This window comes from Gymnogyps californianus, chromosome 13, assembly GCF_018139145.2.
Source record: "Gymnogyps californianus isolate 813 chromosome 13, ASM1813914v2, whole genome shotgun sequence".
Taxonomy (NCBI): domain Eukaryota; kingdom Metazoa; phylum Chordata; class Aves; order Accipitriformes; family Cathartidae; genus Gymnogyps; species Gymnogyps californianus.
Window position 1 is genome coordinate 13,273,313 of NC_059483.1, and position 16,558 is coordinate 13,289,870.

The 16,558-nt window shown below is 45.4% G+C and overlaps 1 protein-coding gene across 1 annotated transcript in view; it reads right to left on the minus strand.

The window, feature by feature from the left end:
- Positions 1–16,558, minus strand: part of MGLL (monoglyceride lipase) — a 64,442-nt gene that overhangs the window by 3,335 nt on the left and 44,549 nt on the right. The window contains exons 4-6 of the mRNA XM_050904693.1: positions 11,987–12,123; positions 10,349–10,459; positions 4,084–4,173 (exon numbers count right to left, since the gene is read on the minus strand). Of these exons, the coding sequence (XP_050760650.1) occupies positions 4,084–4,173; positions 10,349–10,459; positions 11,987–12,123 (338 nt within the window). The remainder of the gene's footprint in view (positions 1–4,083; positions 4,174–10,348; positions 10,460–11,986; positions 12,124–16,558) is intronic.

Consider the following 16,558-nt stretch of genomic DNA (forward strand, 5'->3'; position numbering starts at 1 on the left):
CACGTGGTCCTCTTGGCTCCACATGGACCCTCCCACTGCCCAACAAGCTTGTTGGTGCAGAAACCTCCACCCACGTCCTCCATCCCCTACACCGCTCCGCCTGTCTGTCTGCCATACCTTCCCTGCTCTGCAAAGTACTTCAAAAGCACAAGAAGCTGCCTGTGCTTAGAAAGAAGCATCCTCTCATGAACGCGCTCATGGAAGAAGTTCAGCTTTGACTTTCAAAATACTGACTGCCCAGTGTGGTGTTGCCAGCTCTCCCATTGACAGCTGGGTGTACCCTGATATTTTCAGCCAAATGTGTTGACTTTTCATCAGCATTTTGAGCAAAACCACCGTGTTGCACTGGCACTGAGCAACTGGCTTCAGCCTAATCTGGGAGTTACTTGTCTGGATCTATGTCACAGTGCTGCGCTAAAGCAACACCGCTTTGAGATGGGTTTCTTTTTATTTTTTAGGGTTTTTTTTTAATTGAAGGCAACAAATGAGGGACTTTGGGGGGGGGGGGGAATCAGGAGGGGTGGGCGGATGGATTGACAGAAGTTCCCTTCCCATGGAGTAAAACAATGTTGATGAATTCATGTGAGCTGGCCCCGTCCCCAGCCCCATAAATGCTAAGAGAATGACCTAATGGGTTTCTTTCTTTCTCTTGTTCTTTTCTGAAAGAACAGGGATTTTTTAGCTACTGAGCAGCCAACAAATATTTTTGTGTAGATGATGGGAGGGGAAAAAAATAATAACCCAATCCCAACCCAGATCGATCAGGATTGCAGGGGGAGGATCCTGTTCCCAGTCAATGAAAAGGAATCCTTGTCAGAATTAATGTTCAGTGCATGGGGCGAGTGCAAAGCAGCGGCTTACTGGGGAAAGAAGGAAAGGTAGGGAATGGGCTTTATATTCTGCAAGCTATAAACTGCAAACCCTGCAAGCCCAGAGCTCCCGTTGGCGCACTGAGCTCTGAGACAGCAGGGGCAAGCAAGTGAGGGTGACCCTGGGAAAGCCTGCGACTGCTTCTAGCCGCGGTCCAGCGAAGGCTCTGCAGAGTCCACCACAACAGCTCTTTTTTCTCTTTATGTAATTCTAAGACAGAAGCAATTGCTGCGTTACATTCTCCTGCTTAGAGGTCTGCATCTTCCCTTTGCATTTTGCAGAGAAATAAATTCATTACAAGGTAATTGTAGCCTCATCCTCTGTGGACTCTGCAGGAACAAGACTAAAGTCAGGGGGACTGTTCCACGGAAACCAATGGCAGCTAACAAAGATTAATGGGGTAAAGGGGTGCCTGCCCCTGTGATGTTATTCCTCCTTGGAATAACAGGACTGGGTTTTTAAGGTTGCTTCTTGCTCTCTTTTGTGTCTCTTGCATTTGATATAGCAAGCAGATCAAACAAACATCTCCATACCATCCTGTGTTTCAGTCCCTACACCCTGAGGACAGCCTGCTGGGAACACAAACTCATCAGGAAATTCTTGGATGATGTCCCAAAAATATTTCTAGAGAATAGAAAGTTGGTCTGGCAGGAGAATGTGTTTAACATATAAATAATGGATGTTTCCAGCACATTGTGTGCTTTGAAGCTGCGTGTCTTGAGTCCAAAAGGAGGGTGGAGTGTGCGTTAGAGGCAGCCAGAGGACTGAGATGCTGTGTTATCTTCAGTAAGTGCCTGGAGCCTCAAATCCTGGCGTTTGAAGATGGTCAGGAAAGCGCTTTACATCGCAATCCACAGCTGCTATGTCAGCTGTGTGTTCACTTGGAGGTGTGCAGGCAGCACAGCAAGGAGGGGTTTGTTGCCTCATTTTGAAGACTACTCCATGATAAGCAGACTGTAATGAAGCAGACCTACACTTTCATCCACTGCAAAAGGCTTTCTCTTGCTCCATGGAAAGGGAAAGGGCAGAGGAAAAACAATGCTCAAAGGAAGCTCTTGAGACTTGGAGCATCATAGAGCAGAGGGAGCAGCAGCAAATATTTGGGTAGAAAGACAACACAACAGCATTTATTATAAACTATGTCCAGTGGTTGCTGTGGTGATTCCTAACATCAACCCAACATGGAAATGCTCAGTCAATATTGTGCACCAAACTAAGGGAGCTCACTGACACTTTTCTAAATGCATTATTATTCAGGATGTCCCCACATCATCACTTTTCTCCTCTAAAGCTATTTAGTGCAGCACTAGCATCTTCCAGCAGAGGATCCAACTGTTGGAGATGTATTTAAAACTGCTACCCTTAAGGACCAGCTGCAGCACAGAGTTCAAGTGCCAGATAACAAATCAGTGCAAGAAGCAGGCAAAGACCCGCACGTCCCAGCCACGCTCACTCTTCAGGTAGGGGGTAACACTTTCAAATTCCTCTCCTCCTCCAGAGCACTGATTGCTTTTATCCTCTAAATACAAATGCCGAAGTGAAAACTTCCCTCTGTGTGATTTTAGTGAATTGGCTGTGTAATTTAAACCTTTTCTCTGAACTATATGCAACAAGTTATGGCAGCTGAATGTAATTAAGAACAGGTTTCTATAGCTTGACGGGAATCAGCCTTCTTCCCAAGTATATATTTTGTGCAGCCTCATATGGTACTTAAGAACATATGTCATACAGTGCATCAGTGGATGCACATGAACTTGCTCCGTGCTAGTCCTGACAGTTTCCTAGGACCTACTCTGTCTTCCTTTTCTCAGCTCCTTGAATCTTTCCGCCTTCAACCCAGTGAAATGTTATGCTCTGTTCACAGATAAGTGAACTGAAAGTCGTTTGACCAAAAAACTCTTTGGCAGAGCCAAGAAACAACCCTGAAAGCCTTGAGGCTATTCTGGGAGACTCTTTGCTTTCCAGTTTACTGAATGGGTGAGCCAAAGAGGTGGGATACGCTGAGGCTGAATGCATTGCACTCACGCAGCCGCTGACGTTGTCTTTGCTCCTGATCCTTTCAGCTTCAGTTCTAATGCCAGTTGAGCTGCCTCCCCGGAGGAAGGCAATTCATTAACTTCTACTTAAGATATGAACCATTGCATGAACAGCAGGAAAAATTACAGCATCTGTCAGCGAGATGCAAGCTGATGTGGGAACACAAGAACAACTGACCACTACACCAGTGAAACTCTCCTGCTTTGAGACACCCTTGGGTGCCATTTTCTATCATTCAAGTTGATTTCTGAAATGCACCAGTGTTTTGGGTCCAGCCAAAGCATCTTCATTCACTTACAGTTCGTGTCTCTCTCCTTTCACTCGTCCCACAAAAGTGAGAAGGAAAAAGCCTTGTTACGTGTTGTTGCAGCAGTTGCAATGACATCTGGTTTTGGCAGTGATGGTATGAACAGGCCGCAGCCGTTATTACTAGGAGTGGGTATGAATGGGAGAAGAGTCCCAAGCTATGGTGACACTACAAAAATTTCACCCTGGAACAGTTCCATGCACAGTCGCAGCAGTGGAGCTGGAACCGGGTTGTTACAACGGCTGCTTTAATTGCAGCTCGTTTAAGTGTTATTCTCAGGTGCAGCACGAATACATCGTTTGTTTGGAAAGGCTGTAGCAGAGCCAGCGTGTGATCCAGCAGACCTTCTAGCAAGGTCTTTGGGGCAAGCATGCACTTTTCCTCTGTTTGAATGCATTCGGCACAACGTGATCCTGGTTGGTAAACAGGAAAACAAATCTCCAGGACTGTAGGGTTTTGCACGGTTTCACTGCAAAGAGCAGGGTTGGAAAAGTTGACTTTAGCAATGTGTTTGCAACCTGTATGAGCTGGTTTTTGCTGCTGTAATGAGTGGTGGTGGTGCAGCAGAGACAACCAGGGTTCCCACGTGCTTTCCACCGCAACCATAGCACAGGTCTCTGTTACGTCTTGTACCCAGAGTGGCTGCCGGTGCAAGGCACACCAAAGGGAAGAACAGCTGATTTCCCACAGTTTTCTCCTATGTGCAGTCAGTTCCACTGACTTCAGAGATGTTTTACCTTTTTACACCAGCGTAGATCTTGCCCTCATGATTTAGCAAAGCACTTGGTTTTTTTTTTTTAAAGAGAAATGGCAGGACTGGGACAAGATACTGACTATGCAGTGACTTTAAATGGCATTAAGGTTCTCACCTCCTTCTTGTTCCGGGAAATTGCATTTGGATCTATTGATCCCAGTGACAGGTTTGGGAGAACAAAGTTGAGCACTTTCGCTGCAAAAACCTGTGGGAGAGGAAAGCAAGCAGTTAAAGAGCTAGTTAGAGCAGGAGAGATAACACAGAGGGCCAAATCCTGAGCTGATGGGAATCAGCATGGAAGTTAAATAGTTGAGAAATGTCAACTGACACTGGAGAAAGATCTGTCCTATATTTAAAACATTTCTCTTAAAGAGAAAGTGTTTAAACTGCTCCTGGGATCAGGGAGTGGGTGTGCTAGCCTGAAATCTCGTCAGCTGTCTGTCCACATGCAACATTGCAACTTCATTGTACTTTGCCTTTTTCTCATTCTCAAGTTAATTTCTAAAAGGGCCTCTCCTCCTACCCTTTTTGATAGGAAAAAGCCATTTCCAGCCCTCAGAAGGGCTGGGTTTTGCTGTTTTACTGCCCTTCCTTGCTGCCACAGCTCTGATTTCAGGCTGCAGTGCATAAGTGATGTTTGGTGCAATTTGCAGTAGTTGCCTAGGCTGCACTCTTTTTGATAAGCATATTCTCCGGGGAACCTGTAAATAAGCAACAGCAAAATGCACATGCATGGGCTAAGAAAATCCATTGCTCACTTGTCTCCTGGGAACGAAACACAAAAGCAGTCAGCAGCCCAGGCTTGAAACTGCTGGCAGAAGAAAGGGTAACATCTTTCATTTCAATAGCACTACAAGCACATTGATACCAGGGTCCTGCTCTGATCTTCGATAGCTGTCTTTAATTAAGTGATCACCACTTAAGTCAGAAAATATGCAATTAGTGTTTGTTGGTCTGTTTTATGGCACTTTCGTGTTCACAGCTAACACTTGCAGGTAGGCTGTCACCTATGTTCTCTGTTTCTGCTGATATGTAATCATTTCTGAAGCACTCCCTGACATTTCAGATCACAGATGATACATGACAGAGTAATTATGATATTAGAGGAATAATGCAGGGTTGAAGTCAAAGTCATCCAGGAGTGAAAAGCAGTAAAGACTTACAGCAGATTTGGGAACACGTGTGTACCTTGGGGTGGATATGACTGGGAACTGGTGTCACTGTCTACCAGTATATTGAGCCCCGCACTGGCTATGACATTGTGTCAGCAAAATTAATTTCTGCTGAGGTCTCTGGAGTTAGGCTAGTAAAATAACATATCCACACCAATGCAAGTATGAGCTTATGATGCAAACAAGCAGGAATGGTGTTTTCTTTGTTTTGTGTTAAGTGGAGGCAGTGATGATTTGAGGAATGCACCTTCATGAATCCTAGGCAAGGTTATGCACTCTGTGCACTGACAATGCTGTTAACAGTTTTGCTTCTCTCCAGCCACTTACGATGACCCAGATATATGCCAAGTAACTTTAGACACCTAGCTGAGGTATTTAGCTTAGAAGTGTAATTGTCCTAGGCTTTCTTTAGAGTATGGGGAGTGAGAGAAACACCCCCCAGAACACCTCTAACATCCAAATAATGGTCTGGAAGTGCCTGTCTCCAAAGATTATCACGACAACCTCAGGGAATTAGGCTGTCCTAAAATTGGAGCCTGAGTTAAGAGCTAGGGTGAGTTCTTATGCCTAATGATTGCTTATTCAAGAGGAAATACCTTGGCATGAGAGGTTAGCTGATGCTCTCTCAAGATCTGTTTACAGTATTGGCCACAAAATCGATATGTTGGTATTAAGGCCACAGATATTTAGGTCCAAGATGACACATAAAAGAGTAAAAGATGGCATGTTTTTTGGAAGATGGGTGCTTTGCTTACTTTTAAATTTGGCTGAAGAAGGAAGTTAGTTGACATAATACACACTCTTAAATTCCAGAAGAAGCCATGAGTTTGATGGGGATTCTGCTCTGTGTCTGCTTGGTACGTGTGTGAAAATTTATATTCCCAAGGATCTGCAATAGGGATTTTGCAGAAGGAGCATAAATTTGAATCTTCCTCTCATATGAGCAACAATACACCAGCCTAACGATGAGCTGAAGGCGGGGAAGGTGTGACAAGGAAAGGGGAACTACATATATGCTCTTTCTCAGGCTCTTCCTTGTTGGAGACAGGCTAGACAGGCTTTTGTCAGATTCAGTATGGCCATTTTTCTGTTTGAATGATATGTGCTTATCAACCCAACCCCACAGCCTGCTGATGACCTTGCCTCCGTGACATGCTTTGGAAATGTTCTTGAAGTTTTTGCACGTATCTGGAGTTTTGCCAAACCGAGTCACAAGCTGGCTGCTGAACTGCCACAGAGATAGGGCTGGCTTCTGACCACAAGTACAGCAGCACGTACCGTCCCGGGTTGGTGATATCAGTGAAGTCATTGCTGGTGTTCAGCTGTACAAAAGAAGCACCAGGCCTTCTACATAGACACGTCAGATGTACTTACACACACATATATATACTCCCTGTATGCTTAAAAACTCCTACTTATGCACAGACAGAACTAACCCTGGTCTATAGGACTGATTGTGAAAGGACTCTGCCACCATCCTTCAAAGGGTCTTCAGATCTGCAGGAAATGCCCCATTCCCTCCAACATGTAGTACACCCACAAAATTCGGATGTAATTTTGATGATTCTTGGAGGCAAGGTCATGGCCAGAAAAATCAAGTTTTATGTTATAATAAAAAATTCAGAAGGTTCCCCTGGGCTGTCACTGATTTTGCAAGCACTGTGATACAGTTTGTGACATGCCAGACTTTAATTAAAAGCTGTGTTGTTGAAATGCTGGCTATATTGGATACATGAAGAGTTTATCTCCCTGTTGGTTCAAAGTGGCAGTGTCGGTTCTTGAGACAATAGCTCTCAAATGATCAAGAACGGGTAATGCAATGATGGGGCTATTACTGGTTGGGCTGAGGATGACACTACAGAGCAGTGGTTATTCGAGCTGCTCAAGGCCACCGCAGGTGTGCGAAATACTAACAGTGTTCAAATCCAGCCCTTCCCTGTCTATGAAAAAGATCTCGGAATAAGAGTGAAATAGATGAACATTGCCTCTTGACTGGAAGCATAACTTAAAGCTGATTTCATGTTTTTTGCATTAGTTTAACTATATGGATGCTTCACGGTGTAGACACTTTTCTTCTGAATGGAGCAATCCCTGTTCCTTCCACACCTCGATGTGCTTATTTCTCCCATGACCTCTGCTTGCCGAACTGCTTGTGTGAATGCCCTTTAGTTATTTCAGCTGCAAATGAGCTGGATTTACAAAAATGTGATGTTTGAACTGGTTAAGCTAGCCAGGCTCAACTGACTGAGCTGAAAAGTCTCTGGAAGACACACTGTGATGAGCTACAGAGATCAGGTTGAGACCAACTGAACAGTGTTATCAGGGAGATATGATATCAGGGATATGATATGATATGATATATGTCAGATACAGTGTGTCCATACCTGGATACCAAACCAATTCATATACGTTTGCCTGAACCTGATGAGTAACATCTCTGCTAAACTGGACAGAGCAGAGCAAAGCCAAAATAAGAGGTTTTAATATGGTACTTTCTTCCAGTTTGACTGTATCTTTAGAAACGGTCCTCTGCACTGTTATTGGGTGCAGATTCAGGCTGAATGACTGGGAGACCCTCAGGTACTGGAACAATGTGATGTCCAGTTAGGTTGGAAAGCAATAGGCAAAATGGAAAACACAAAAAGTAAAGAGAGAATATTGTGTACTGAGTCCTTAAGGAATAGGCTGAGGGTTAGTACAGGATTAATCACTAGGGAATATTTCCTAAGGGGTCATCCTGCCCATCTGATTTCAAAGCATTGAATAGCAGAAATGTAGTGGGAGGTACTCTTTTACCGTTATTCTGCATATGTGACTCCTGTCTCTTTGCATCCTTTGAAAATTTGAAGATTCAGAGCTGAATTTTGTCCAGATTAGTTGACAAGAAAAGGGGGAAGGCAGCAAGATCCCTCTCTCTCCATTGGATTTGCAACTGGATGCTTCTATCAGGACACAGGATTTATAGAGCATTGATGAAATTGTGTTTCTGCAAAAAGCAGAATTTGATTTTCCTGCACGTAGTCTGCAAACGCACTGCATTTCTGCTGCTGCCAGGGCTGGTTCAGCAGCGAGGGAAGGTATTTTTAAGACAGACTGAAGGACCCAGTGTATAATCTGGCCCACTGTTATTGTTGCCTTGAGCCCTCGTTTGTTTAGGCCAAGGTAAATTCTTGCTCAGCTGGAAACTTCCCCAGCAAAGGGATGAATGCAGTGGTTCTTGGGAAGTGGCCCAGGGCCGAGAAGTCATACCAGTTCCAAGGGAAAACCAAAGCCTTTGTGCCTCAGAGGCACAAGCACCAATGAAATGTTTTTTTGGCTCTCAGAGGGAAAAAAAGCACACAAGTGTTTTCAGCTCAGCTTTATGGGAAAATGGGGCTTGCTTACACAGGAATACTCACTGTTTTCACTCCTTACCCTTGCAAATACCTTTTCAACTCCAGGACTGATTTCAACTAAATTTGACAGAGCAGAGATATTTCAGGAATAATTAATTTTTTATCAGTTTTGAGACGCAACAATAGATTTGAAAGAGAAAGAAACTCACTGTGCACTTGTATTACTGCATGTGAGAGACTCTCTAGGAAAGAGACTGTATAAACACCTCCAAAATACTTCAGTGTTAGAGATTAGGATTTCCTACACTGAAATAAAGCAACAATCTGGTACAGATCTGCAAGAAATCAGACTACAGTAATACGAGTTCCCACAGAACTGGTAAGTCCTTATTTCGGAAAGGGCTTAGCATCTAGCAAAGGGTGTAGCTCTAGAAGAAGGAAAATCTTCCCATATTTTCCTTGACTCGAATAGAAACAGAAGGCTAACAGTGTCTCTCAGATTCTGACCCTATATTATTTTTTTTCTTAATATTTATTCTTTTTCCCATTCCAAAGTAAGAAAAAACAGGGGCACTGGTGCTCATGGGACCCTTATGCTGAGTCAGGTATAGCCTCACCCGTGAAGAATCAGCTACCAGCCTCCTAAAAGCACACTTCGGTGCTCTGACTCCTATTTAAATAAGTTTTCCTGGACTGGACGACTTCAGGATTCACTTCCCCTCTGAAAGGTAGGTGGGACTGTGGGGGAGGCACTTACTTAGAAGGAAAATATTGACTGGCATCCAGGTGGTGCAGATCTCAGCAGTATTTTGCATTTTAAGGCTAGAGGGCTCAACGCGTTTCCTTCAGTGGAAGAGTGAGGTGATTAAAAAGCACCCTTTGGTGCTTGTAATAATTTGTGAGGTCAGTAGATGGCTTTGGCCACAGCAGAAAGTGCGACAGGATTATGCTGAAAGCTGAGGTAATCTGTTTCCTTTCTCTCAGAAGAAAAAAAAGCAGGAGAAATAGCTTAGAAGTAGATTAAAACAAGAAGCTAGCCCTAGGAGAAGAAGCTAGGGAGAAAGGATAAAGGAACGAGTCCTGTGGGAATGAGATGGTCTGTCCTTCCTGCTGGTTTAGCTGGTCCTTCCCTTTGCTCCCAGCTTCTTTTAGGATTGCTGTTTATTCTTTTAAAAATCCAGAAAGGAGGGGAGAGCTAAGGGTCAGTTGCCTTGCAGAGCCTCCCCAGGGGAGGGAAAACTGGGCAGTGCCAATTTGGATCAGAAAAAGCTCTGGAAGGGAGATGTGAATGGGAGGGGGTAAAGCCTAAATGCAAACCAAAGAAGATGGTCTAGACAAGAAGCGGCTGTGGTACCAAGCCAAATGAGACACTGCTGGGGCAGGGATGCTTTAGCTGGAAGCCTCCTTTGAAGCTCATGAAGGATTCCTGGGACTCAAGAGCTCTAGTTTTGTTTAGAAATTGGTCATCCCCCAAACGCCAAAAATAACCCTGGCCTGACTTAGCCAGCAGCCTGTTTGCAACTATACCAGACTCTGTATGAGTCAGGAAGAAAACTGTAGGAGAGGAAGGGAAAGGACGGCACTGTGTGGGCTGCTGCAGGGTGTGGTGAAGAAAGCACAGTCTGCTACCACCTCCTGAGGTAGCATCGTTATCCGACTCTCATTTAAATAAGTTTCTCTGGATGAGTTCAGGATTCACTTCCCCTCTGAAAAGTAGGTGGGACTGTGGGGGAGGCACTTAGAAGAAAAGTATTGACCAGCATCCAGGTGGCACAGATCTCAGCAGCGTTTTGCATTTTAAGGCTAGAGGTCTTAATGCGTTTCCTTCAGCGGAAGAGCGAGGTGACTAGGTGCAACGTGGGTTTGCTCTTACCTTGATGGGAGTGGCGACTTCTGGGCTGGCTACCACTAAAGGAGAGATTAACAGCATGCCTGAAAACTCACTGGGTCTCTCACTAGCTGTCAGAATGGAGATGGCTCCCCCCTGCAATGCAAAATAACAGCCCACAGCTTAATACAGGTGTCAACATCTCGTTTGTATAGTAATCCTGTCACTGGAAGGGTTTTAGTCCAAACAAGCAAATTATTTCTGCCCCAGTGAGAGTGCAGTGTGGTCAGTGAGGAAGGCGGGAGGAGTAGGGGCACTAGAAATGTCTGGGTTTTGTTGGGGAGAAGAGACCTAGTTTCTGTTCTCATGCTATAAACCCTCACGTCACACTGAACTCAACTCTCTGTGCAATGTCTGTCAGCTCCCTAGGATGCCTTGTGTCCTCCTCAGTTAAAAGGACTAAGAAGAAAATGTCTGAAGTGGTAGTTCAGGTGGGACTTGAAAAATAAGTTGAGGCTCTGTCAGCGTGACAGACTGGTGCTACATCAGGAAGATGCTGTGAAGCTGGGCTTGCTCCGTGCTTGTGGCACTGGTAACCTGGGCAACAGCAGTGCTGCCAACCGGCATGCAAAAAACTTCTCGAATTACTGGAAGTTAAATATTCTCCTCTTCAGTGTCCCCAGCCCCTCCAGCCCCGCAGCGCTGTGCCCAGGGCCTGACAGCGAACACCCAGCCCATGGTTTAGAGCTGAACGCCAGCCAGGCTGAGCCCTCCTGCATGAGGACAGGGGCTGATGGCGTGAGGGGTGGGGGACGGAAGGGATCTGGCTGGCTTGCTCCGGAAAGTTTGCAGAGGATTAGTTGCCAAGGGAAATATTTGGTGAACTTCCACGCTGCTGGAGAACCAGGGGCTTGTTAAATGGAGCAGCAGCGAGAAGCATCTCAAAGACCTCACTGGGAAATTAGCTCCTTGTTACAGCGGATTTGGAGCGCAGCAAGCACTTCAGAGCATGCCATGCCTTCTTATGCAAGAACACTTGTTTATCTGAGCATGGGCTGAATCCCAAAGTACTTATTCATTTTCCTCTCCTCCAGGAAGGCAGGGAGAGCAGATCAATGACATCAGTGGGAATATTGCTAGCTTGAATAAAGGGATTTGGCCCGTGCCATCAGAATCAGGCTTCAGATCTGTTCACCAAATCAGTGCCTTTGTTTTTGCAGCCCTAATCCCTGGTACATTTTCCTGTTAGGTTGTTTAACAGAATGAGGCTACAGGGTATTTTTGTGCTTCATCTCCTAGCCGCTCACAAAGCTTTGGAGGGCTTAACCTCCTGGTTACTGGTTAAAATGAAAGGAGAAGCCCAATGCTGCAGGGAGGTGGTGGGACTTACCATGTACCTGGTATGAATGAACGGTCCTATTAAAAAATAGGCCCATTGTTGCAAATGGCACTAATTAGGACCATGATCCGGGTAGAAGAGTTAAGGACTGACTATATTCAAGACAGATCTCGTGGGGTGCGGCATGCTGGCAAATCAGTCAGTGAATGAAGCGGAAGGGAAGGTTGCTTGTAGTTTTGTTTTTCCTGCTGTGGGCTGAGTTATTTCCTGCCATCCACAGGAGTACCACTGTGCTACGGCACGTGTCCTGGGTGCTGCCGGGAGGGGTAGGGGATGGTGCTTACCATGGAGTGCCCCAGAATGAGAATAGGCAGCTCAGGGTGCTCTTTCTTCATGAGATCAATGTGCTGCAAGCTGTCTCTGATGAAGACGTGGAAATCTGAGACAACCATACGATCACCCTCGCTCTGCCCATGGCCAACTGTAGGGGAAAAGGACAGCATGCATCTAAGTCATTTGAAGCAGTGGTTGCAATCGAGAAAGGCTTTAGCAGAAACATACCTGTTGGGCTGTTACTGTTCTAACTTGACCTTCTCCTGCAGTCATCTCTCAACAGAGAGAGCGCTGCAGAAATACAAAGGAAGCTGCACAGAGCTGTTTAAAAAGCACCATACTGTCCATGATCTGATTTAAAAAAAAATCTTATATTCCCCTGTGTTTCTACCTGCTCTTCAAAACTAAGAGTACCTTTCTAATCCCTTGCAGCCTTCAACATCAGGGTGAGGAGAGCAGAGGGCCTGTCTTGCCTTGCTGTAGAGATGGTGGGTCACTGCATCCTGGGAAGTCAGTTTTTGCCCCAGGGATCACAGCTGCTGGGGTCTGATGGCTCATTGTACAGCAATAACTGCTGTGTAGAGTCTTGGCAAGAAACAGAAAAATTCTGAAGACTAGATATGGTTGCTATAAACTTAACAGGCCATGGACACAGCCTTTTCCGGTGCCTGGGTGTGCATGAGCTTTGCAGAGTCCTGCCTTTTCTCACTGATACCCTGGAGCACTAGGTGGGCTGGAAACCTTCCCTGCTACGAGGTGAAGCACTCTCAGCAGAGGAGGCCAAGTGATGGTGGTTGCAACAGCCTGCAGTGGGAAAGTATCAAGTGGCATGCTCCTCCCAAACAAGTGTTAATGCAAACTGTACTGCACCTGGATGCTGTTAGCTCATTCTGTATCTGGGAATTATCTTGTCTCATCAAAGGGAAGGGAAAGTCTAAAACGGGAGACGGTGAGTTGCTATGGGAACAGCGGCATCCCTGGCAGAGGTGGAGCCAGCATCGCCACAAACACAGTCCCAGGCAATTCTGAGCTTGCAAAGGCTTGAAATTAATACCACCTTGGGGAAGCAAGTTTGCGTGCTTACCTGAACACACGTACATGTTATTATCTATCACAAATAGGATTCTTCCTTAAAAACAGTCTCCTTGCTTGTTTCTGTTCCATGAAGGTTGTTAAGGAAAACTGTGAAGGGGAAAACACATCCCCATCCATATGGGACAGGGTATAGGGAGTCTCAAACAACATCTCCCTCCTGCTGTGTGTCTCCCTAGGCCTTCTCCAGTGGGCACCTGGGCATACTTAAAGGCACAAAGGGGCAATGACTTGTCAAAGGGTGTGAAGTGCCTGATAATTGTTTACATGCTGGATGGTACCCCCTCTAGTGATCAGCAAAGAAAAGCATTGCCTACCCAGCCCGAAAGGTAAAGGCTTTTCAGTTAGATCTGCGGCAATAGTCATACCAGAAGAAATCAGTATGTCTAAACTTAATTTTCCTGTAAGCCATCCAAAAAAATCACCTTGCAAAGTAGGCAGAACTTCTAACAAAAAGCTGGACTAAATACACTCCATCTAAGAAAAACTGAACCCCAGACTTGTTCTTCTTTTGTCCTGCCCGGTGCTCTCCAGAGCTGGGTCTCTTGGCAGTGAACACTGCAATCAGCCATGCTGTCTGCCAGATGATAAACCCATAGATGTCATGCTGGTCAATTACAAATAACATATTACCGGTTCTGCTTTCCATGCACACACTCCAGTTCCTGCCAAAATATGATACAGCAAGCATCCTCCGTGGATCAGTGACCAGAAGCAAATTGAAGAGCCAATTAAAATATAAGTTGCAATAATCTACAGAAGTGAAGCCATGTGTGTGGCTAGTGGATCTATTAACTTTAAACTGATTTTTATTACAGATGGAAAGCGAGCTTTTCCCAACTTTTATACATATCCAGTCCACTCACTTTGTGGACCTCAAATGCATTATCTGCCTATTATTTAAACTTCAAATTTTGCAGGTTAATATGAGTTAAATAGTCCAGAGAGAGAAACATTTTCTCTTAGCAGAGCACTGCACTTTCACTTCTTTTTTCTCCGGTGCTGCTTGCACTTGCTTTTAGTATCTCTTTCTCTACAGTGGCCATGTAAGACAGCTGAGCAAGCAGAAATAGCAAACCCCTGTGGCCCAGGTCTGTATATGGGCCATGACTCCCTGTTGTGGAGCTGTGAGGCTTTGCTCTATTTTTGGATGAGACAGAGGCAGGTCTGGAAAGCCTCCTTGGTCCTCAGCGTGGAGAAAATCCCCTGGTCCTACCACATAACAATGATACTGCTCATAACAGTCAGAGTTAGGATTGTGGAAGCCAAGAAATACCTGTGCAATAGCTGTGACAAGCATCTCATTGGATTTCTGCAGGGTTTAGGTTTTTTTATTAATAACTTAATGAACCCACCTTTTGACTCTGCTTTTAACTACTCAACTACTGTTCCCCACTCAGACAGCACAGAGCAATGCTTGAGAAGCAGTTTGTCTGCATGCATGGTAAAGGAAGGCCATGCAAGTCTTTTTGCTTTGATACTATCCCTGCCCCTTGCACAAGGTTAGCCGGATGGCATTGCTAGGTTGTGTTCTTTTATTTTACTATTTTTCTCTCTTCCCCTTGAAGAAAGCAAACTTTTACTCCACCAGAGAATGAGTTTATTGCAAGTTTGAATTTCCCAGCTGAGAAAGCTTCAGGGTGAGGAAGTAAGACCTCTTCTATTAGATGAAAGACATGTGCACAACCAAACATCAATACAGTCAAGAATATTGACATGTTTTTCTCTGATCTTTTGCCTCCGGAGCTATTAAGAATGAAAGGTCAGGTTCATCCTTGATGTAAAGCTATTTGCTTTGGGTTTTGCTGGGAATGAATCTGACGTAGTGGTTCCACAGTGCCAGTGGCAAGACTGGGTGCAAGAGGAGGGCAACTGCCTGCACCCAGGAACTGGAACTAACCAGAGGCTGCTCCACACCCAAGTGACACAACACGCAAGGGAGATGACAGAGAAGTGTCACGAGAATCACAGCTCCATGAGTTCCTCATCACAACACTCCCCCTGGGGCCCCTGGTTTCAACAGGGCAATGTGAGGTTAGAACCATGAGATGCTCATCTGTTAAGAGCTGTGATTGATTGCCAGTGCACATCCACATGACACACTTGGTTTTCCAAAACTGTCGAATAGGCTTCATATTAGCTGGCTTCACATCCAGCTTGCGTGGTTCACTGCTAGCATCGTGTATGTGCAGTGGCTCACTGATCGACCATTTCAGGTGGCATGTACTGAGATGATTGTGGGCGCCCTTTCCTAGATGTGAGCCTTTAAAAACGAGAATCCAAAACACATCTTTTCAAATTGCAAATCTAGAATTAGGAGGTCTAAGCCTCCATTTCCAACCAAACACACCACTGCAAAATAACATACTTTGCTCAAAAAAAATCTGAATAAAAGCTGCAATGATCTGGCCCAATATGTAATAGCTATTAAGTTCTGCCCTCTGTATTTTCTGCATGAACTTGCTCAGACTGCAGCTCTGCCACCATAGAGACAAGAACAGCAACTCATGATTGTCAATCATGATGTCAATCCTGTCAGAAAGCATGACTTCAGAGCATGATTTCACCTATGATTATAGATCCTCCAAAGCCACACACCTCTCTGGATGGAAGAATACTGACTGGCTGTGCAGGAAGACAAAGCTGAGGGTTCAGCGATGAAATATTTGAGGGTGTGAGGGCTCTGGGGAGTGCGTTATCACCATGTAGGTATCACTCTGCCTGCATAACGGATCCTGTGGCCCTGCAAATGCGTATTTCTACAAGTCCCTCCATTCCTCAAATCCCATATTCTCTTGTGCTGTAGGGCCTGCTTTTGAAAATCACTCCAAAGGAGCCAGACTCTTCAGCTGACATTGGCTCACACGCCTCAAAAAATGTAACATCCTGGTCAGATTGAAGATATGCTGAAAAAAATGTAAATAAAAAGCCCATTGCAACTCGACACTCCCTCCCCTTCGGTAAAGGCCAAATGGGAACCACCTGAAGAAATGAGCACCCCAGCTCTGGGCTTGCTGGGCAGATTCATTCAGATGAGGGGAGCTGTGCTGGGTCTCCACCGGCACGATGCTTTTTTGCCAGGGCTGTGAGGCCACATCATAGCTGAAGAAATCCATCCTTAAATACAATAAGACCAACGGAGCATTAGGCAAAGAGGAGACCCTAGCAGTGCCTGTCTCCGCACACCCTAGGGTGCATTCGCACCCAGCCCTCTGAGGTACTGCGGGGATGGATGAGCGCGGCAGCACACCTTGTCCACCCTCAGATATTCGCACAATTTTTGGTCTAAACATCAACTTTTATATAAGCCACACACTACACATATTTCTTTCTCTTTCCCAGCACCAAACCCTCCTGACAAAGGCACAGCCCGGCCCGGCACGCTCAGGTGTGGACTGAATTGCTCCTCAGAGCTTCAGCGGGAACATTTTGTCATCGGAATGGAAGATGAGGTGACAGGGGAAATGCAGGGTCAAATGTTGACTTCAGCT